Consider the following 22419-nt stretch of genomic DNA (forward strand, 5'->3'; position numbering starts at 1 on the left):
ATGCTTGGTCCCTTATCGTTATTATTACTTTATGATCTCATTTATAATACTTCTATTAAAGCAAACTCAAACTCAATCAATGAAATGAGTACCTTAGCTGGCTCCCTGACATAAGAGCCCAGATCTTCTGTGGCCATAAAGGGCATAACAACAATAGGATCATCACTAGCACTGACCACAGCCCCAACAACACGCAGAAGATGTGGATGGGACAAGTCACGCACCATGGCAACGTCCTGAAGGAACTGTTGCAGTGCCTCAGCTTCAGATCTACAGGCTACAAAGAAAAAAGATACAATATAGCTGATGGCAACAATCATTCTATATCTTCCAATAGCAACAATCATTCTTTCCAAATCTTCCTATAGCAACAATCAAATGTAGCTTTCTATATCTTCCAATAGCAACAATCATTCTTTCCAAATCTTCCCATAGCAACAATCATACTTTCAGAATCTTCAGTATAGCAACAATCATTCTTTCTATATTTTCCAATAACAAGAATTGTTCTTTCCAAATCTCCCTAAAGCAACAATAATTCTTTCAATACTGGTATCTTCCAAGGTCTACAAATACAATTTCCAAATCTTCCTACGTCAAAATTTTTTAAAGATTACAATTATAATTTCTAAATTTTACAATGCCAACTGTTATTCTATCAAAATCTCCAATGGCAATACATTTTTCTTTCTAAAGCTTTCAATACACTTAATCAGAGATGCCTACATGGCAAATTGGAAATGTGTATCCCCATACCTGAAAATGTGTATTTTGAGGGGCAAATGTGTATTTTCCTAAATATAAAGAGATATATTCTGAAGACTAAAATCATTCAAGCATGTAGCATACACAAATCCAAAAGATTAGCACAGCCTAAAGTTATATCAGACATTCTGTACATTTTTCAAAATATTTGCACATTAAGTATATGTCATAGACTTTTAAGAAAAACAGTATGTTGGAATGTTGCCGTTCTTGTCATTTGGCCATTTTAAGATCATTATGCCTCTAGTGTTTTATTCCTGATTCCATAATAGCACCAACAGGAAAATTCATTCAAAAGAGTGGGACTTTATGCTAGAAGTGAATTTAGACTAAAACTTAAGTCCCTTTCCAGACATCGACCCACTGATCTATGTAGACATATATCTATATGGTTAGCAACAACATTCTGGGGTTTTTATATTATTTATTTTTTTATTTATTTGCTTTTGTGGGGGAAATGAGTATTTTTAGATGATAAACTTTAATTGTGTATTTCTGTGTCCATTAGCATACAAACTATGCAAGATGCAAACTTGTAGGCCTAATTGATTTGTTCAAAACATTCCAATGCCAAGAAGTGATTCATCCTCCTTTCACTATCATTTTGTTGAAAACATAATGCTGACTAAATCAAGTCATGGACAAGTAAGTTTACTAACCTAATAAAGTTTTAGCAGCTACATCAGCTTGTTTATCAGAGTCTGTGTGTTTATAAACAGCCTTATAAACAACTCCATAGTAACCTGCACAACAGTACAATTTGTTTACAGTTACTGGTAACTTAAATATGCTATATAAATGTATACAAACTCAATAATCCTAATGTTATCAGGTATTTAGTAATACATACATTAACAATAAATGCTACTGAGTGTAAGAAGTTTTCTCTCCACTTCACAAATAAATGAATGCATCATTAAGCTTGTCCCACATAAACATTTCTTTTGTCTTCATTCTTACAAAATGTTTTTGTTATGTACATATAAACTGGTAGAAAGTCTAAACAAACATGTGCACTCTTACCTTTACCAATTAAATCTCCTATATCCAACTTTGAACGTGATATCAACGCAGCTGAAATACTTTGTTTCAATACAGGCTCTTCAAATTTAGCTAGCAATTCATTGATGTAGGGGCTGGAGTCTATCAGATACAAAAGACAAATTGAATGTAATTATGACATAAACATTACTATTTGTTTTGTTTTTTTGTAAGTTCTCTATAAAAGGTACTCTCCCCTTTAAAAAAAAAAAGGGGAAAAGGATTTAAAGCTCATGTTTTTATGGTAAACAGTTAATGAGGGTCCCATGTGGCCAGTACAACAACCAACCACCTTTACTTTCCATAACTAATATCTGGTACCCAGAGAGCTGGGTGGACTCAGGTATGTCCTAAAAACCCAGAGCTGGGTGGACTCAGGTATGTCCTAAAAACCCAGAGCTGGGTGGACTCAGGTATGTCCTAAAAACCCAGAGCTGGGTGGACTCAGGTATGTCCTAAAAACCCAGAGCTGGGTGGATTCAGGTATGTCCTAAAAACCCAGAGCTGGGTGGACTCAGGTATGTCCTAAATACCCAGAGCTGGGTGGACTCAGGTATGTCCTAAAAACCCAGAGCTGGGTGGACTCAGGTATGTCCTAAAAACCCTCAAGTTCAAAATCAGTCTTCACTAAGATTCAAACTCACCACCCCTTGGTTTAGAAGGCAAGTGCAATACTAGCCAGCCACCACACTGATACTCTCACTAACCAACTTTATTTTGTGTGTTAGAAGTTTAAAAATTAACATTTTTAGGCATTTGTCAAAGTTTGAATACAAACAATAATGTATGAGCTGCAATAAACATAATAGGAACCCAGAGGCTTTTATGCCATAAGTAGTCATCAGTGAATACTGTCTTGTACATAATCTTGTACACAAGCAACTGGTTCTATGTGTACTGACCAGAAGGTTTTACCAACCACATTCTTTGCTTCTTAGATATATGTGGTACATCCTTGATCAAAGTAATATTGAATCCCACCAGAAATAAAAAAATGCAACTTTTTTGTTTCCATGCACAACTTTTAATCTGGTCATACCTGAGTTTCTGTCCATCTGTCCTCCATTCATGTCCACTTTGATAGGCAGGTTATCCATGTTGGTCATTTCCTCTTCATTAGACTTCTTGCCCTCATAGTCCTTCAGGACATCAGGAATGTAGTTCTGGTCAGGTTTATGTTTACGATGGCGACGCAGGACACATATGGTGAGCAGGATGACAATGAACAAAATGGGCAGCACCACACCAAGTATAATACCAAGTGCTATTGGTTTACTTGTCTCTGCTGGGGAGTAATAGCGTAGAAATCCTGGAGCAGACTTTATGTTGCCTATATGGACCTGCAGAGATCAAGCAAAAGGGTAAGGTTTAGTAAAAGATGGATATTATTACTTACTTATTTTTTTCAAACTTTTTATTTTTATTCTGATTATTATGTTTTTCAAAACTGTAAATTCAATAACTTTAGCTAGAAAATGTGTGGTCGCAGAGTATAAAAGTCAAGTTTTGATAAGACCACTACTGACTAATGAGTTACATTGAGTTAAATTTCATATACAACACTATTAGATCCTAGCTAGAGATGAGAACTTACTGTAACTTGAGCTTTGCCTGAGGAATCTGTGCCTTCAGGTGTGCTGCTAGGTGGCAGACAAGTGATGGACTTGTCACTAGCAGATACTTGGGTACATTGAGCTTGACCAACAAAGACATGAACACTGGCTATCAGGACATTGACCACATGAAAGGAACCCTGCAGACAAAAGTCAATGACATTGTGTTAGTTCTCTCAAACAGCAACAAATTCTTTGAATGTAAGACAACAAAGTAAGTCTCATTGACCTGCAAGAAATAATTCATTGAGGTAGTAGCTAAAGCTACTCTAGACCCTTACAGACTTTGTTCTCTTACTGACTAGTGAAGACCTGTAAAGACCTTTGTACTCTTACAGACTACTGAAGACCCTTACAGATTTTGTACTCTTACAGACTACTGAAGACCCTTACAGACTTTGTACTCTTACTGACTACTGTAGACCTGTAAAGACTTTTGTACTCTTACAGACTATTGAAGACCCTTACAGACTTTGTACTCTTACTGACTACTGAAGACCTGTAAAGACCTTTGTACTCTTACTGACTACTGAAGACCCTTACAGACTTTGTACTCTTACTGACTACTGAAGATCTGTAAAGACTTTTGTACTCTTACAGACTACTGAAGACCCTTACAGACTTTGTACTCTTACTGACTACTGTAGACCTGTAAAGACTTTGTACTCTTACTGACTACTGAAGACCCTCACAGACTTTGTACTCTTACTGACTACTGAAGACCCTTACAGATTTTGTACTCTTACAGACTACTGAAGACCTGTAAAGACTTTTGTACTCTTACAGACTACTGTAGACCTGTAAAGACTTTGTACTCTTACTGACTACTGAAGACCTGTAAAGACTTTTGTACTCTTACAGACTACTGAAGACCCTTACAGACTTTGTAATCTTACTGACTACTGAAGACCTGTAAAGACCTTTGTACTCTTACTGACTACTGAAGACCCTTACAGACTTTTACTCTTACTGACTACTGAAGACCCTTACAGATTTTGTACTCTTACTGACTACTGAAGACCCTTACAGATTTTGTACTCTTACTGACTACTGAAGACCCTTACATATTTTGTACTCTTACTGACTACTGAAGACCCTTACAGACTTTGTACTCTTACTGACTAATGAAGACCCTTACAGATTTTTGGAGACCCTTACAGACTAATGAAGACTCTTACAGTCTATTGTAAACTTTTGTAAATTTCGCTTAAAACAAATAGTTCAGCATACATACACATAACTGCACACACACACACAAAATTCATAAGCTTATCATTTACAAATGTACATGGTGTGAGGAGACATTTACAAACTACCTGGATGGAAAGCAGATCTTGTTCCTGGAATTTCTTGGTTCTTTCATCCTCACTGAAAGGGTGAACTATGGGGTCTGGGTAATAGCGTAAAGGTCCAATGGTACTGGACACATTCTTCAGCTGTTCAACAGAGGCCATGATGAAGCCATACTGTACTTCTAGTGGACTTGTGTCCAGTATAGTGACATCAGGAGCATGAATGGCTGGCACTTGGCACTCCATAATGTTGACGTTGGTTACTTTACAATCCTACAATTTGAGACAATAATTTTTTTTTTCAAACTGGGCTAAAATTTATAAAATTTTTAACCTGACCTAGCTACCAACAACATTAAACGGTCAATTCTTTGAGCCATTATTTTGCACACAAAAAATGCAATAAATAAATAATTAAAGACATTATTAAAACAATATTTGAATCTGTTTAACTGAAGCAGCAATTTTCTTTTAGCACATGATCAGAAACACATTTTGCAACATTAATGCATACTACTTTAGCAGATTAGAATCAAAATTCAATAAATCAAAAAAAAAGCTGATATGAAAAATGAAGTGAAATTTCAGCAGGGAAAATATGATTGTCAATAATTTTAGAAGCTAAAGGAAATTGATGACACCCAAATAAGTTGATGTTAGAACTGTGCAAGATGTCTAGCAAGATGTCTAGCATTGTGGCACTATTTCATGCTGGAGGCAACTAAAGGCAGTACCATTTGTGTACAATGTTTGGGATTCAAGATTTGCCTGTCAAAATAATGCAACAGATCATTCTGAATAAATTATTCAAATACAGAACAGTATTTGTTAGGTCCTTTCTAAACAATTTTTCACTCCATAAAATTTGTCAGCAAAAATAGTTTGTATATTTGCTATACATATGTCACAAATAATACATTCTATTGACATTTCAAACTTTATGGCTAAGGCATGCGCCATCTTGAACCTAAAGGTATATTCCTGTACTTTGACAAGGCAGTTATTAAGACCAAAACTATCAAGGAAGGGCAAATGTAATGTAAAAAGAATGTCTCTTATAATTCCCTTAACCCCCCCTATAAACTACTTACCTCTGTATAATTCCCTTAACCCCCCCTACTTACCTCTGTATAATTCCATTAACCCCCCCTATAAACTACTTACCTCTGTATAATTCCCTTAACCCCCCTACTTACCTCTGTATAATTCCCTTAAACCCCCCTACTTACCTCTGTATAATTCCCTTAACCCCCCCCCCCCCTACTTACCTCTGTATAATTCCCTTAAGCCCCCTTACTTACCTCTGTATAATTCTTTCCTTGATAAGCTGTAAAGAACTGAGGCCTTTGTATCAAATCAAACCCTTCACCTCGTATAGTCATGGTAGTTCCACCACTAAATCAAATATTCAAAAGAAGGATAACATGCTTTCTTTAAATGACCTACATCTGTTAATGTATTTTAATCCAAGCCCTAAAGTTATGCTACAGGTACTAATGAGAATCTTTAATAATTAAAGAATGATTTAGTTGTGTATGCTAAATCTGAGCATATAATTTATGTTTATCAATATTACATTTATACATTTTTATCAGATGATACATCTAAATATTTCTGTGTAATGTTACATTGAAACACCTTTTTTTTAATGTTGCATCTCTCTATAAAAGCTAAAAGTATATTTCTGTTAGCAGACGTGTGTGTCCTCATTTTATTACCTAACTATCGTCTTCAGAGGCTCTATCAATTTCACTGTTGGATCAGGCTTGTAATGAAATGGGGTATTCAAACTTTTTCTATAACCACTAAAAATAACTTCCAATCTGACTTCTGTGTTTTGACTGGGCTGTGCTGGACTTTTGCACTCAATGGCAGTTCTGTTGATTCTGTTGAGGGAAGACAATGTCAGTTAGTCCCAATCCTATCACCCTAGCTGACAAACTGAATACAATAATAAAACATTGGAATTTTGGTTTTTGAAGTAAACCCTTCATTTGAATCAATGTTATGTTTTGTTTGTTTTCTTATTTCTACTCCTGCTGCTCAAATGTAAACATTAATTTGAAAGCTTACTTTAATATTTCACACATTCCACCTTCCATTTTAACACTTGTTTCACTGCCAGCATCCAAATGATCTCCAGTTAGTGTTAAAACTGTGCCACCAGATTTGGGTCCAGCTTGTGGGGACAGTGACAAGAGTAAAGGGTCCTGAAGAGTTTAATTATACACAGAGTCATGACAACCGTTTGCACAGTTTAAAGAGTGAGTCAAACCAAGAAGTATAGACAAAATTATATTTATAATGCTTCTGTTCTATCAGTGATAAGATTACACTACTATTAACAATGTTCTGCTAAATGTCAAAATGGAAGCACATTTTACTGTTTGACAGCTGTGCTCGGTAGGGCACCAATCTCATATTGGGGATGACCATTTGCCAAAGTTGAGCTTTTATGGCTAACAGAAGTGCGGCTGTTCAGCTCAGGCTTACACTTGCCCTAACTTAAAGAAATATATCTGGCAGATACACTGTCTTTGAAACAGACAGCAGGACACACAGGAGACCAAAATGAAAACTAACTATTGAAGAAAGAAATAAAAAATATAGTTGATATTGATCTCAATGGCTTTATCTATAATGGAAGTGTCCAAGTATGTAAGTCTGCATGGCTACATGAAACACAATATGGCTTTATTATTAGAAAGTGATGACACTCAGATGATAGTAAACAGAGTCACAGCAAGACATGTACACACAATATATTGTACGCATAACCAGGATTACTAAAAGCATTAACAAAAGTAACATTCAACAGTTGAATATATTTGATAAGGATAAGATTGTATATCCATCCAGATTAAATGGACACTGTAACACCAATACTGGCCTTAAAATAATATCAACAAATGCAAACTTGTAAATTTCATTTATGTCTAACGTAAAACTTACCACAAACACAAACTCGGCATCAGACTTCACTGTATATTGGCCACTTATGGTGACTGTTATAATTCCTTTGGTCTCTACATCAACTTGACCAACTTCACACAAAAACCTAAGAGTTCAAAATGTCCTTTACTTCTCTAAGCACAAGAGAATATCTATATTCAACATCTAGTGCCAAGAATCAGACTTTGAATTACAATACACATGGAAAAGGGAAGAAGGGAGACATCAACTATCAAATCTACAAAGAAAAATGTCCATTATTTTCTAACCTTGTAGCTGCATGATAGTGATCAGATTTGATAGTACAAGGTTTCCCAGCAACATCTGCAGTTATGTCAGAGTAAACCTTGCCTAAGTTGATACCAGTGACAGTAAGGAGTGTTGACCCTTTGATTGGCCCAGTAGCAGGAGTGAACTGTTGACAATAGCATTAAGAAAAGAACTTTAGAATGTCCCAAGTAATTTGTCATTCAGGTAAACTGCACACATCTAAAACCAAAGTACCCATCATAGCTCAACAAATTTAAAATCAATACATCCTCTAAGCACAATTTGCAAAGTAAAAAACTAAGCATCAGTCAAGCACAATATACACAAAAAATGCAACTTTCAGTCATATAGGTAGTAATATTCTAAAACTTTAAAAAAAAACTTAAGGCATTTAAAATATAAAAACTATTCTACAGTCAAAGCTTAAATAAAATAAAATGATTAAGCAAAATGAAAGACCCTAACTCTAGTGATCTGTGGATTGGGACACGTCGCAGCCCTGTCTAGCCAAGAGTTTGTACAGTTCCTTTGTAGGAGACATTTCCCTTCACATTTGGTTGGATCATTGCAGGATCCCTCACACCAGCCACATTCATATTCTGGATCCATGGACAAACACTGACCACAGTAGGTGACCATATGCATACACTTGTAGATTCTCACTAAAACAAACAAACACAAATCATTTGAACAATGCTTTAAAAAAAAAAATTAAAAACCATCATTAGTTAAACCTGCCTATAGAAACTAATGCTTAATGGTAAGGTTATGCAATAAAAAAATACTTTAGTTTTTAGTTTATTTCCTTTGAACTGTTGCAAGCATTTAGAATAATGTGTCCCTGTCCTTTATATTTGATAAACTTATAAGGCAGAAAGAAAGATTCTCAGTGGCAGCCATTTAAAAAAAATGACAATAAGATTAGAAAGTAGTGTAGTTCTCCTTCCAGTTTGATAGCAGGTACAATCTTGCTACTTCCTGCAGGTAAAGTGATAATTAAACAACACTTTACCATTAGGTTGAAATAAGTTTAAAGATTTCATGTCTCCAAATGTTTCATCCAAGTTCATAAAGCAGTTCTCAAGCCTCAGGAAATAATAAATTAAAGACATAAATCAGTTCATTCGATGAGAAATTTTGAATACATTTGTATTAAAAGGAAGAAAGAAAAACCTTGAAGTCCATTTGGATTATCTAGAGGTAGATTCTTTGGTCCCCAGGTTACCATAAAATCAGCAATGGTATATGGGCTCTCCCCCTCAAAGCTGAACTGTAAACAAAGTAAAATGGAAGATATGTAATTAAAATACATATATATATATATATATATATATATATGTCTAAGCCTACTTCTAGAAGTAGATCTGAAGTTGCATTATTATCTAAAGGGTTACATTTTGAAACATGTGTGTTATAGAATTACAAAGATAATAGCAGATAGTAGATAGTAATAGTAGATCATTAGATACAAAAAAAAAATGTTTACCTGCACATTGGAGCAAGACAGTGATGAGGATGTAATGCTTGCATCTACTATTGTAGTTTGACCAGAGTGGGTAAAGGAACATTTCAAGTTAGTATTTTGTTCAGGCTGGAGACAATAATGGAATAGATAAACACAGATGTTCTATTCAAGATGTGTTGTAATGTTCTATACAATATAGATCTATGATGCTCAGTTCTCTGCAGGATGTAGCACTACACCATGACATGATTGAAGGATAACAAGTTTCTAAATGAAAAGTAGGGCTAAAGAAGACTTGACTCACCAATATATTCCTAACTAGAATAGCTATTTGTTTTCTTAATCCCGAGTGAACCAAAATTCCTCTGTCACTGTTGGTTGGTATTATTTGTGGACAGTTGTCTTCAGAATTCACAGATTTTGCCTAAAAATTAGATGGTACAAAGTAATGTATTAAATAAGATAAGATAAGATACAAAAAAACTACTTATGGATTTAGAACATAAAAATAATATGCTAGAATGTTTATCAAATTTTGTTCAATGTTGCCTTTAAAAGAAAGTAAATAATGAAATAAAAATATTATAATAACAAGTCCTCAGATGAAGGTTTAGACTTACTGTTGTGCCATTAGGATATTTACAAGCACTTTTAGACTCCACACACTGACCAGATGTATAACACCACTTGCAGCCAAATTTACTAAGGGTGCAGTTGGTACATCTTTTGAAGAAAAACAACATTTTTTAGATTTTTAAAAAACTTCAATGATCAAACCGTAAATCAAATTGAACCTACAACTTACTTCAGCATCAACAAGATCACATGGTCTACTTACGAGGAGTGGGCATTACAGTTGAATAGTGAGACACTTCTAGTCACAATAGATTTTCCCTTCACATGGAAGTGGACATTCAGCTTCTCATGATCTACATTGAATGAGACAATAATAGATTTGTTAGAAATAAAAACTCAATTAGCAAGTATGTACATGTAAACATCTTCAGTTTCAAAAATCAAACATGGAATAATAATAATGGCTTAGCCTTTATCTTAATTTCTTTTCTTGCATCTGAGACAATAAAAAAAACAAGTCTAAACAAAATATTTCTTCTGTTTAATGCAATTTCTAATTGAATTTTTGTATAAATACAGTCCAAGTCATGGAAAGCATTTGAATCAAAGATTAAAAACTTCAGAAATTCTCAGAGTTGGGCTGCCATTGTTCTAGTGTAAAATGACTTTTAAAAGAAACTGAGTTCATGATATACTCTTTCATTTGTTATAGAGACTATGATATGTGCCATGAATAAATAATGAGATGACTTTATGAATACAACCAGTACTTATGTCATGACCTTCCTCCTTTAACTCACCCTCACCCTGAGCTATTGGAGTCAGTTTGTCCATCCCAGGTAGTGGGCAACTGATGAGGCGGTCATTGGTGATGGACGCAGGCATACTGTGTTTCATTTCCCCAGACTGGTACAGACAGCCAAGGTTAAGGTCACTGGATGGGGTCAGCAGCACAGACTCCAGGGAGAACTTTAGAGTCTGATGAGGAAAAAATAATATTGACATGAAGTGTTTCTTCTAAAAGTAATTCTGAAATAGCCAATCAGTTTTAATCAAGGTGAATAAGGAATTTATCTTGCACACACAAACTATTTAATCCCCTATGATCCATTTATTCCCCTAGACAGAGCCTAGGATCTAGATTTTTAAAATTCTTTTTAACATCAATCCCATCCTTTTATTTATTGAAGTGCTTATGTGTGTGTGCGTGCATGTTTGTAATCTTATCCTTACCCTCCCCCCCCCCCCCAATCTAAACAGCTATGAACACGTAGGCACCACATGAGCCCACTTCCTAAACTTTCTGCACCAGACTTCTCACTTGTATTAAGCCACTGTGGTGGGGTGGTGGAGTATTCTAGTAGTTGCAGTTATACTGATACTGTGTAGTTGGACATTAATTTAATAAAGCTGTTTTGTCTTACAGATGGCCAATTAATACTTTTATTACCAACATTACTTTGTTCTACATGGGTTACAGTAAATAATGACATACATGAAAGGGTGTGTCCATAAATTGGCATAACAAGATCAGTCATATTTTCAAGGGATTACAAATAATGGCATTAAGACATCTTGTGGTACAAGTCCTTGGCCAGATTTTCATAAATGACTAGATTAGCAGTTGGATATTCTTTTTTTTTAAAGTTTCTGTAATTGTTAAATAAAATAAGACTAACTTACAGGTAAAATGAGTCTAAAAGTTGAGTATGCACATTGTCAAAGGATCTAACAGCAGATATAATAATTGAGTAACAAAACCAAATCTTTAAAAATAATAATTTTTATATCAGAGTATTTGATTTGATTTAAATCAATCTATTGACCTTTATAAATTATAAAAAAAAATGATAATTTGATTTATTAAAAAGTATTTGCCATTGTCAATAACAAAATGGACAGCAATGAGCTTGTTTCTGTTCATGATGAAATCTATTTAGACATGTCTGCATTTGTTGTACACACCTGATCAGATTTTCCTAAGGTCTGATAACTAATCACACTGGGATACACATCAGAGACATTCAAGCATGTGTTCTGTTCAGCTGAGAGCCAATAAGGTTTGAATGCAGAAGGTTGACACATTTTCTTCACAGAGCACCTGGCCTCCATAACACACCAGCCACAGAGTGGATCCACCCCATCTACACACTCAGCACAGGTTGAATGACTCTTACAGTGGTCCGTGGACAAGAGGTAAACCTAGGCAATAAAGTAGGTTACAATGATATTTTAGAGCAATATAGGATGTATAGGCCATGCATTTTAAATATTGCAATATATGTTTTTGACTCTATTTACCTTGGATGAAGTCAATGCATAGATTTTCTCTGGATGATAGGCATTAAGTATTTCTAGTATAGGCTGTGACATGCCCAGGTGTAATCTCTTCACTACAGTAGCTGATGTCTTATCAACAAGCATCTGGTAATGTACAATGTAAATGTTTTATCTGAACTCAATATTATAATATGTCAATGGTTTGTGCTAATGTTTGTTTATTGCATGGACCAATAGAGTTTATTTCACAAAAAATATTACCCTTATAATGTAGCCTTCTTGTGTTCCTGCATGTAGCATGTTTTGTTCTGCTTCTTGGGTTGATGTAAGGGAAGTAATTCTGTCATTCGGAAGAGATATAATGGGTTTTTCTAACAGTGGTGTCCTCCCTTCCAGTGATGGGTGAGCTTTAGAGAAATCAGAACTGCCACAGTAATCCACTGGGTTGCTCTGATTAACAGAGAAGTTTACATTCATTAGAGACCAAAGAAATATTAGGTTCGAGAAAAAACAGTCACATTATTTACAAATAATCATTTTTTAAAAACATTTTTGACAAAAAGATATTGACTTCAAAAACAAGTAGGTGTAATATAGCAGGGACAGAGAAACATGTATCCACATCTTAGACAAACAGATCCAGATATCCAAATCATAGACAAACAGATCCAGATATCCAAATCATAGACAAACAGATCCAGATATCCAAATCATAGACAAAACAAGTGTTCTACTCACATCATTAATAAACAGATTCAGATATCTAAATCATAAATAAATAAATAAAAATAAATTATAGCTTTCATATAGTGCCACTTTCATGCTTATAGCATGCTCAGAGCCCTATGGTGCTGCCTTTAGGCGCTAAGTAAACACAACTCTGCTCGACTCGGGTGTTGAACCTCAAGCCCCCTTCATAGGTAGCGAAGCCAAGTTCAATCACACTTAGCCTCTCGACCACGCTTCCCACGTGGGAACAAATAAAGTACTCTACCCAAATCATAAATAAACAGATTCAGATATCCAAATCATAACAATGATAGTGTTATACCCATGTCAAGACAAAATTTCTATAGCATTCACATATATACACAAAACTGTCTCAAGGCTTTGGACAAGACATACACATTAATTGATCCAAAATAAAATACATATCATTTTTTGGAAGTACAATTAACATCTATTGTATGATCATTATATTAAAATTATTTTTAATTATAGAAGATACATTCAATGTGCACCACACAGGGCACAAGTTAATGTGTTTGCTGTAAACACTGACTCATTATTTACAACTATACAAAAACTAATCAATATGAGTGGGGAAGATGAATTTGAAGTTAAACAATGGAGAATGTTGTCAATGTTTAATATCTCTTGATATATATGATACTTGGCACTATTCAGGAGCCAATGTTCAGACTGCAGAGTTGGTTATAAGATGTCACTCAAGAATTTTATTATTTTGTTGACCATGTCATGATTCTCAATGTTTTAACATGAAATTTCCACCGTCAATTGTGTAGCCATATGTTGTGATGGCAGACATGTCTAAGAATGTATTCTTCCTGGCCAGAGGGTGTCAGATTACCTGGCTAGGGAGCAGCACTGAGCAGTCCAGGTTACAGCAAGCTGTTCACTGAACAATGCTTGAGGGATACATTTCTTTCAAATATTTACATTGAGTGGGGCAGGGAGATGAGGAGACCTGAAACTGTCTGAAGGTGTGATGACAATAGCCAGAGGCATACACAACAGAATGGAGTCATCTTCACAATTGATAGATCTCAAAGGCACATGATGAAACATTAGATTTATATATGGAGGTGCATTTAGTACACAGAAGAATACAAACAGAAAAAAAAATATGTGAAGAGCATTGACTGTAAGGGGATGACCAGAAAATGAGATCAACATATTGTAATTGATGTACATAGGCAGTTGGAACTGAACACAAGGTCTATAATTTAAATAAATCAACAGGACATGGTGTGTCTGCCTTATAAAATGATAACATATTTTTATAATTTATTCAGTGGAGCAGAGAAAGTGTAGGTAAAAGGATTTAAAAGTCTATTCATAGAAAGTTTAGATACGCTAATGACAAAGGCAGACACTTCAAAATAATATTTCAACAAAATTCAAAGACAGAACAAAAATCTGAGATAATTGGTGACTTTAATTTTGCTAAATTGTTTACTAATGTTGATACTTCTATAAGTAATGCTTGGATACATCCATCTAGTGTTGTAAAAATGGAAAAATTACACCTCAGTGAAAGTATGCAGAAAGTACAATGTTATTTCTGGTCAAAAAATGTACAAATTCATCAGATCAAAACCAATGAAACAAATGTAGTTCAGTTCTTTAAACACTTTGGCTAGCAAAAGAATTGTGATAGTCGACTATTGCATCGTCCCTAGTGCTTACATTCAGAAAGAAATCAGGGAGATGAGTTGCTGGAGGAACTGATTAGCCTTCACTTACAAAGAGCACATTGCGCCATGGCTTTGTCCTCATGAAAACCTCCTAATTATTGTCATTTAAAAAAGTGCAAACTCAGGTGTAGTAAGGCTAAGTCAGAGGTAATAATCCAAAGTCAGATGACTTTCCTACAAGGAATAGTACCAAGAAATGAGACAGAAATGAGAGACAGAAATGAGAGACAGTTACAAGAAATGATGGGAAGACAATAGATCATCACACAGTATTAGCTAGCTTCCAGAGCTTACAGATCTAAGTAAACTTTCAGAGTCTATAGATCATCACACAGTATTAGCTAGCTTCCAGAGCTTACAGATCTAAGTAAACTTTCAGAGTCTATAGATCATCACACAGTACTAGCTAGCTTCCGGAGCTTACAGATCTAAGTAAACTTTCAGAGTCTATAGATCATCACACAGTACTAGCTAGCTTCCAGAGCTTACAAATCTAAGTAAACTTTCAGAGTCTATAGATCATCACACAGTATTAGCTAGCTTCCAGAGCTTACAAATCTAAGTTAACTTTCAGAGTCTATAGATCATCACACAGTATTAGCTAGCTTCCAGAGCTTACAGATCTAAGTAAACTTTCAGAGTCTATAGATCATCACACAGTACTAGCTAGCTTCCAGAGCTTACAGATCTAAGTAAACTTTCAGAGTCTATAGATCATCACACAGTACTAGCTAGCTTCCAGAGCTTACAGATCTAAGTAAACTTTCAGAGTCTATAGATCATCACACAGTACTAGCTAGCTTCCGGAGCTTACAAATCTAAGTAAACTTTCAGAGTCTATAGATCATCACACAGTACTAGCTAGCTTCCAGAGCTTACAGATCTAAGTAAACTTTCAGAGTCTATAGATCATCACACAGTACTAGCTAGCTTCCGGAGCTTACAAATCTAAGTAAACTTTCAGAGTCTATAGATCATCACACAGTACTAGCTAGCTTCCAGAGCTTACAGATCTAAGTAAACTTTCAGAGTCTATAGATCATCACACAGTATTAGCTAGCTTCCAGAGCTTACAGATCTAAGTAAACTTTCAGAGTCTATAGATCATCACACAGTACTAGCTAGCTTACAGATCTAAGTAAACTTTCAGAGTCTATAGATCATCACACAGTACTAGCTAGCTTCCAGAGCTTACAAATCTAAGTAAACTTTCAGAGTCTATAGATCATCACACAGTATTAGCTAGCTTCCAGAGCTTACAGATCTAAGTAAACTTTCAGAGTCTATAGATCATCACACAGTACTAGCTAGCTTCCAGAGCTTACAGATCTAAGTAAACTTTCAGAGTCTATAGATCATCACACAGTACTAGCTAGCTTCCGGAGCTTACAAATCTAAGTAAACTTTCAGAGTCTATAGATCATCACACAGTATTAGCTAGCTTCCAGAGCTTACAGATCTAAGTAAACTTTCAGAGTCTATAGATCATCACACAGTACTAGCTAGCTTCCAGAGCTTACAGATCTAAGTAAACTTTCAGAGTCTATAGATCATCACACAGTACTAGCTAGCTTCCGGAGCTTACAAATCTAAGTAAACTTTCAGAGTCTATAGATCATCACACAGTACTAGCTAGCTTCCAGAGCTTACAAATCTAAGTAAACTTTCAGAGTCTATAGATCATCACACAGTACTAGCTAGCTTCTGGAGCTTACAGATCTAAGTAAACTTTCAGAGTCTATACATCATCACACAGTACTAGCTAGCTTCCAGAGCTTACAAATCTAAGTAAACTTTCAGAGTCTATAGATCATCACACAGTACTAGCTAGCTTCTGGAGCTTACAGATCTAAGTTAACTTTCAGAGTCTATAGATCATCACACAGTACTAGCTAGCTTCCGGAGCATACACATCTAAGTTATCTTTCGGAGTCATCACACAGTATTAGCTAGCTTCAGGAGCTTACAGATCTAAGTAAACTTTCAGAGTCTATAGATCATCACACAGTACTAGCTAGCTTCCGGAGCTTACAAATCTAAGTAAACTTTCAGAGTCTATAGATCATCACACAGTACTAGCTAGCTTCCAGAGCTTACAAATCTAAGTAAACTTTCAGAGTCTATAGATCATCACACAGTACTAGCTAGCTTCTGGAGCTTACAGATCTAAGTAAACTTTCAGAGTCTATACATCATCACACAGTACTAGCTAGCTTCCAGAGCTTACAAATCTAAGTAAACTTTCAGAGTCTATAGATCATCACACAGTACTAGCTAGCTTCTGGAGCTTACAGATCTAAGTTAACTTTCAGAGTCTATAGATCATCACACAGTACTAGCTAGCTTCCGGAGCATACACATCTAAGTTATCTTTCGGAGTCATCACACAGTATTAGCTAGCTTCAGGAGCTTACAGATCTAAGTAAACTTTCAGAGTCTATAGATCATCACACAGTACTAGCTAGCTTCCGGAGCTTACAAATCTAAGTAAACTTTCAGAGTCTATAGATCATCACACAGTACTAGCTAGCTTCCAGAGCTTACAAATCTAAGTAAACTTTCAGAGTCTATAGATCATCACACAGTACTAGCTAGCTTCCAGAGCTTACAGATCTAAGTAAACTTTCAGAGTCTATAGATCATCACACAGTATTAGCTAGCTTCCAGAGCTTACAGATCTAAGTAAACTTTCAGAGTCTATAGATCATCACACAGTACTAGCTAGCTTCCGGAGCATACACATCTAAGTTACCTTTCGGAGTCTATAGATCGCCACACAGTATTAGCTAGCTTCCGGAGCATACAGATCTAAGTTAACTTTTGGAGTGTATAGATCAGCGTACACACGTCTTATTGAGATTGGAGGATACATTATATTTGAGCTCATCAAGTAAACACTCATTTTTGTTTCGGTTGTTTAACATGCGAGTTGAGTAATATTAAAGACAAATTATCGTCATTATATTTCATCTAATGAAAGAAATTTACAACAAAAAAAAAAAAAATATTGTGAAAACTTTGAGGGGATGGGGTGACGTATGTTTCCTATTTCAACACAGTGTAATGAAATCTTGAAAGATTTCCATCTGGAGCAATGAGCCAGCCCCGCTACTGTTTGTTGACAAAACATGAGAGCTCCCCTCCCCTTCAGTTTCTGTCTGGTTACACAAGCCGACTAATGGAGGAGGGGGGAGTATGTTTTACACTAACATCAACGGGGCGGACTGCACACAGTAGATCCAGTAGACATTTCTTCAAACAGATTGTCTTCATTGTCTCAATGTCATCCCGAACAACCGTTACACGCTACAGAAATATCAGAACCTGTCGCCGTATAAAGCCGTAAGTAGATCAAAAGTCACCGAAATATCAGAACCTGTCGCCGTATAAAGCCGTATGTAGATCAAGTTACAGAAATATCAGAACCTGCCGCCGTATAAAGCCGTAAGTAGATCAAGTTACAGAAATATCAGAACCTGCCGCCGTATAAAGCCGTAAGTAGAAATATATTCTTCCAACGCCCCACATTTTGATGTGTATTACTAGTTTACAAGAACTTGTGTTAGCTAGAAAATATCTTCTATTAACTAAGAAACAAGAACTTGTTTTAGCTAAGAAACTAAAACTTGATAATTATTTTCTAGTACCAGAAAACCTATGAGCGCCCTGTGAAGAGACTGGGTTCCTTGCTTCTAGCACTACCTCTACATGTCTTTTGAAGGCCACTAGGGAGTACAGACAGGGTTTAAATAATGATGTAAATCCATGTAGAAACAGGACGCCACTGGGTGTTCGTCTCGAAAGGAGACCCTCCCTCCCGCTCCCCTAGTCAAGGTGCTACTAGTTCACCACCAGATGAGCTGCACATGGTCCCTTCTGTTCACTGAACTCTGGGTAAGACGGACAACAAAATGCCTAGCCATTAATCCTAGACCTTTTTCTAGGCTTTAGAAAAAAAAAAAGGTCAGTATCACAAGCCGTCATGATTGGTGACCAAGTTATTATGTAGAAACAAATAGAAATTAGCACAAAAAAAACTTATTTAGGGGAACAACTCCACACTTACAACTCTATAAGTCAGTCATGTAGAAATTATTTCCCCTTTTCGATATCAAACAAAGTAATTAATTACCAATAATTAATTAATTGATTTGTTAATTTTTTAATTGATTCATGTTTTGGTAGGTACAATAAATAATTGTTTAAAGTTTCAACTCGATCCGAGAATGGGTGTGTGAGAAATTCTGTATTCAAACTTTTTACTAGACAGACAGAGTGAGTTGATATAAGATTTGAAAAAAAAAAAAAGCGCACATTGCAAACTTCCTTACTATACATGCCTAGGGCTACTACTACTAGTTTGACCAGTAAACAAGGAAAACCCCTTTTGTTTTCAAAATGTTCAATCAGCCACTCAAGAGAAATGGGCTAAGTATTAGAAGACAGGTCATGTTTTGTTGACTGCGAGGCAAGTGGAACACATTTTGATAAGCTAAGGAAGGGCAGTTACGGAAAGACGAAGACAGTCAAAATAAACAGACTGACAGACAAACATAGAGACAGGCATACAGACATAGATAGTAGTAAAATGGTTTACATGGTTCGGATGTTCCTTCTGAATTGAAGACAATATACTTCTTAGTCCAAACCTCCCGCAGGTCGACGGGCATGGGAGCGGGCAGGGTTTGAACCCGAGACCATCGGTAAGTCCGAACGACAATCCAGAGCGCAAACCGCACGACCAGGCAACCATCTATCCATAGATAGATAGATAGATAGATAGATAGATAGGAGAGAGAGAGAGAGAGGGAGAGAGAGAGAGTTGGGTATCAACTAACGACAGGCCGTGTAACAAATGACTTCAGCAGCACGAGTACAATGATCTGGTAGTTCCTGCTGGGGGCCCCTTCCAACGTTCTTTCACTTGGACTAGTGAAAGAAACAGCTGGCGCAGTCAGTGACGGGCCCCGGCGACTTGGGGATTTACGACAGCCTCCTTCTCCCATTATAGCTCCATCTCCTCCTCCTGCCATTCCAGCAGACACAGTTGTTCCCCTCACTCCCCATGACTTGTGAGCTCCTGAGTTCAAAGTTGTGCTATTTTCTACCTCAACTGCTCCACTTCTCTCCCCCTGTCCTATTGAAATACTTGAATGGTTTCAACAGAACAAAAGTGCCTACCTTAGCCTGGCCTTGAAATGGGAGGCTATTACGGCGGCTCATTTAGCCACGTTGCTCTCCCTTGAAAGACAAAGATGAAAGACCGCAAGCCCTATACGGCGTGTAATTAAAGCTCTAAATTAGTCGCAATCTTCTTGTTGTCTCCACCACGTTTGTGAAGTGTTACGTTCAAACTAAGGTACCATCATTTTCAAACAAAACTCGTTACGGCCTATCGATTGTCTTCTGCCTTGATGTCGATACCATCATCCCAGACAAGCAGCCAACAGGACATGTTCGGGTTAGGACACACACACAATAGGGGAAGAGTAACTTGTATTTTCCAGAGTGTAATCAAGTCATCATTCCCACACCCCAGTCTCACCCACTCCACGTTGAAGAGAAACTGGACAATTTTATCCCATTTTTACCCCCGTTTTTTTCTTATGACAGGCACGCGCGCTCCCATCTTAAGTTTGTTTAAAAGCTTTTTTTTTTTTTTCTTATTAATCTCTAGACAGGTATTCAAAGAAAGAGGGGGAAAAACTGAGTTGAGATATGCACCTTAGGTAGAGCTTGCTGTAGGCCTATACCTGTAGGCTTGAGTTAAAATGATTGAAGAGAAGTGCTTTCACTGCAGTACTTGCATCTTAGCCAGTGTCAAAGTAAATAGATTTTACTGAGAAGTGGACAACCAAAAGTTCTTCCTCTCACAGCACGGACATTGTCTCAGCAAAACAAACAAATGTGTTATCTGTTGGTACAAGTTTTGTTTCACCAACTGAGCTATAGATCTGTTGGTCAAAGTGTAATTTGTATTTTACCAACTGAGCTATAGATCTGTTGGTCAAAGTGTAAGTTGTATTTTACCAACTGGGCTATAGATCTGTTGGTCAAAGTGTAAGTTGTATTTTACCAATTGAGCTACAGATCTGTTGGTCAAAGTGTAATTTGTATTTTACCAACTGAGCTATAGATCTGTTGGTCAAAGTGTAAGTTGTATTTTACCAACTGGGCTATAGATCTGTAGGTCAAAGTGTAATTTGTATTTTACCAACTGAGCTATAGATCTGTTGGTCAAAGTGTTAGTTGTATTTTACCAACTGAGCTATAGATCTGTTGGTCAAAGTGTAAGTTGTATTTTACCAACTGGGCTATAGATCTGTAGGCCAAAGTGTAATTTGTATTTTACCAACTGAGCTATAGATCTGTTGGTCAAAGTGTTAGTTGTATTTTACCAACTGAGCTATAGATCTGTTGGTCAAAGTGTAAGTTGTATTTTACCAACTGAGATATAGATCTGTTGGTCAAAGTGTAAGTTGTATTTTACCAACTGAGCTATAGATCTGTTGGTCAAAGTGTTGTAAGTTTTATTTTACCAACTGAGCTATAGATCTGTTGGTCAAAGTGTAAGTTGTATTTTACCAACTGAACTATAGATCTGTTGGTCAAAGTGTAATTTGTATTTTACCAACTGTGCTATAGATCTGTTGGTCAAAGTGTAAGTTGTATTTTACCAACTGAGCTATAGATCTGTTGGTCAAAGTGTAAGTTGTATTTTACCAACTGTGCTATAGATCTGTTGGTCAAAGTGTAAGTTGTATTTTACCCACTGTGCTATATATCACGTACACTGTATCAGCCAAGGTCTGCTGGCAAGGTCAAATACCTCGGGAAAAACCAGCCTTGTATTACTTTCATTTTCGAAATGAATTTCATTGGTTTCAAAATGTTAATTATTATGTTGGGCTGCATTTATTGGTTGGTTTTGCAAGAGAAGGTTGTTGATCACGTGATGACGCTCTAAAGCCCGGATGAAGCGTGTAGCTCCCAGTCAGTCTTGTACGGAATGTGTTAGTGTAAAGATGTACTAAAGTCGTGTGTATAGATTTGTAGGGATAAGATCTAACTTGTATGTAGTTAAGAATATATATATTTTATTTGTATCAAGACTCAGATATATTATTGAATAGATCAGTTATTCAAGTACATTTAAGCATTGTAACTATTTGTGAATAGTGTTTTCAAGTTATTAATTAAAGTAATTGTTTTTGAACGAAGAGAAGTTTCTTCATTGAATTTAGATCGTACTTAGATCATATTTGTCAATTTGTTACTCCTAGACCTAGATGATCCTCTTATCAATTGGCAACATTCTGTATGATCGTATTATCAGCATAGATCTGTCTACTTCTATACGATAAGATCTTATCGAAAGATCATTTCAAGATCCTCGGCAATCACGATCATTGATGGTGCAATATAGTTCAAGTCTGATTGTGACAGTGGCATCATCTTAGATTGTGACATCAACACCATTGATGATTGTGACACTATAGATCTGTTGGTCAAAGTGTAAGTTGTATTTTACAAACTGAGCTATACTATAGAATATAGATCTATAGGTCAAAGTAGTATTTGAGCAAGCAAGCTATTCTATTTGCTCAATTCAACTGGTTACATGTATTTGTGACTAAATGTACAATTTCCTCTTTGTACAGAATGTATCAAACGTCAGGGGAACGTGCACATCTAGTTATTCATCACGTAGACATTGGCTCATTTGA

The 22419-nt window shown here is 36.1% G+C and overlaps 1 protein-coding gene across 6 annotated transcripts in view; it reads right to left on the bottom strand.

Annotated features, from left to right (window-relative positions):
* LOC106052217 (plexin-A2-like) overlaps positions 1 to 22419 on the bottom strand; it is a 107567-nt gene that overhangs the window by 13758 nt on the left and 71390 nt on the right. For 4 of the 6 annotated variants that reach the window (XM_056027043.1, XM_056027044.1, XM_056027042.1 and 1 more), the window contains 21 exons: positions 12516 to 12704; positions 12276 to 12398; positions 11940 to 12176; positions 10775 to 10952; positions 10237 to 10327; positions 10019 to 10121; positions 9703 to 9822; positions 9420 to 9524; positions 9107 to 9203; positions 8399 to 8595; positions 7933 to 8078; positions 7664 to 7769; positions 6785 to 6921; positions 6430 to 6597; positions 6013 to 6106; positions 4733 to 4984; positions 3401 to 3559; positions 2846 to 3146; positions 1789 to 1908; positions 1425 to 1508; positions 93 to 277 (listed from right to left, as the gene is read on the bottom strand). In XM_056027043.1, coding sequence (XP_055883018.1) covers positions 93 to 277; positions 1425 to 1508; positions 1789 to 1908; positions 2846 to 3146; positions 3401 to 3559; positions 4733 to 4984; positions 6013 to 6106; positions 6430 to 6597; positions 6785 to 6921; positions 7664 to 7769; positions 7933 to 8078; positions 8399 to 8595; positions 9107 to 9203; positions 9420 to 9524; positions 9703 to 9822; positions 10019 to 10121; positions 10237 to 10327; positions 10775 to 10952; positions 11940 to 12176; positions 12276 to 12398; positions 12516 to 12704 — 3192 coding nt within the window. The remainder of the gene's footprint in view (positions 1 to 92; positions 278 to 1424; positions 1509 to 1788; positions 1909 to 2845; positions 3147 to 3400; positions 3560 to 4732; positions 4985 to 6012; positions 6107 to 6429; positions 6598 to 6784; positions 6922 to 7663; positions 7770 to 7932; positions 8079 to 8398; positions 8596 to 9106; positions 9204 to 9419; positions 9525 to 9702; positions 9823 to 10018; positions 10122 to 10236; positions 10328 to 10774; positions 10953 to 11939; positions 12177 to 12275; positions 12399 to 12515; positions 12705 to 22419) is intronic. The other 2 variants (XM_056027048.1, XM_056027047.1) reach the window with 2 other exon arrangements.

Source organism: Biomphalaria glabrata, chromosome 4 (genome assembly GCF_947242115.1).
Source record: "Biomphalaria glabrata chromosome 4, xgBioGlab47.1, whole genome shotgun sequence".
Taxonomy (NCBI): domain Eukaryota; kingdom Metazoa; phylum Mollusca; class Gastropoda; family Planorbidae; genus Biomphalaria; species Biomphalaria glabrata.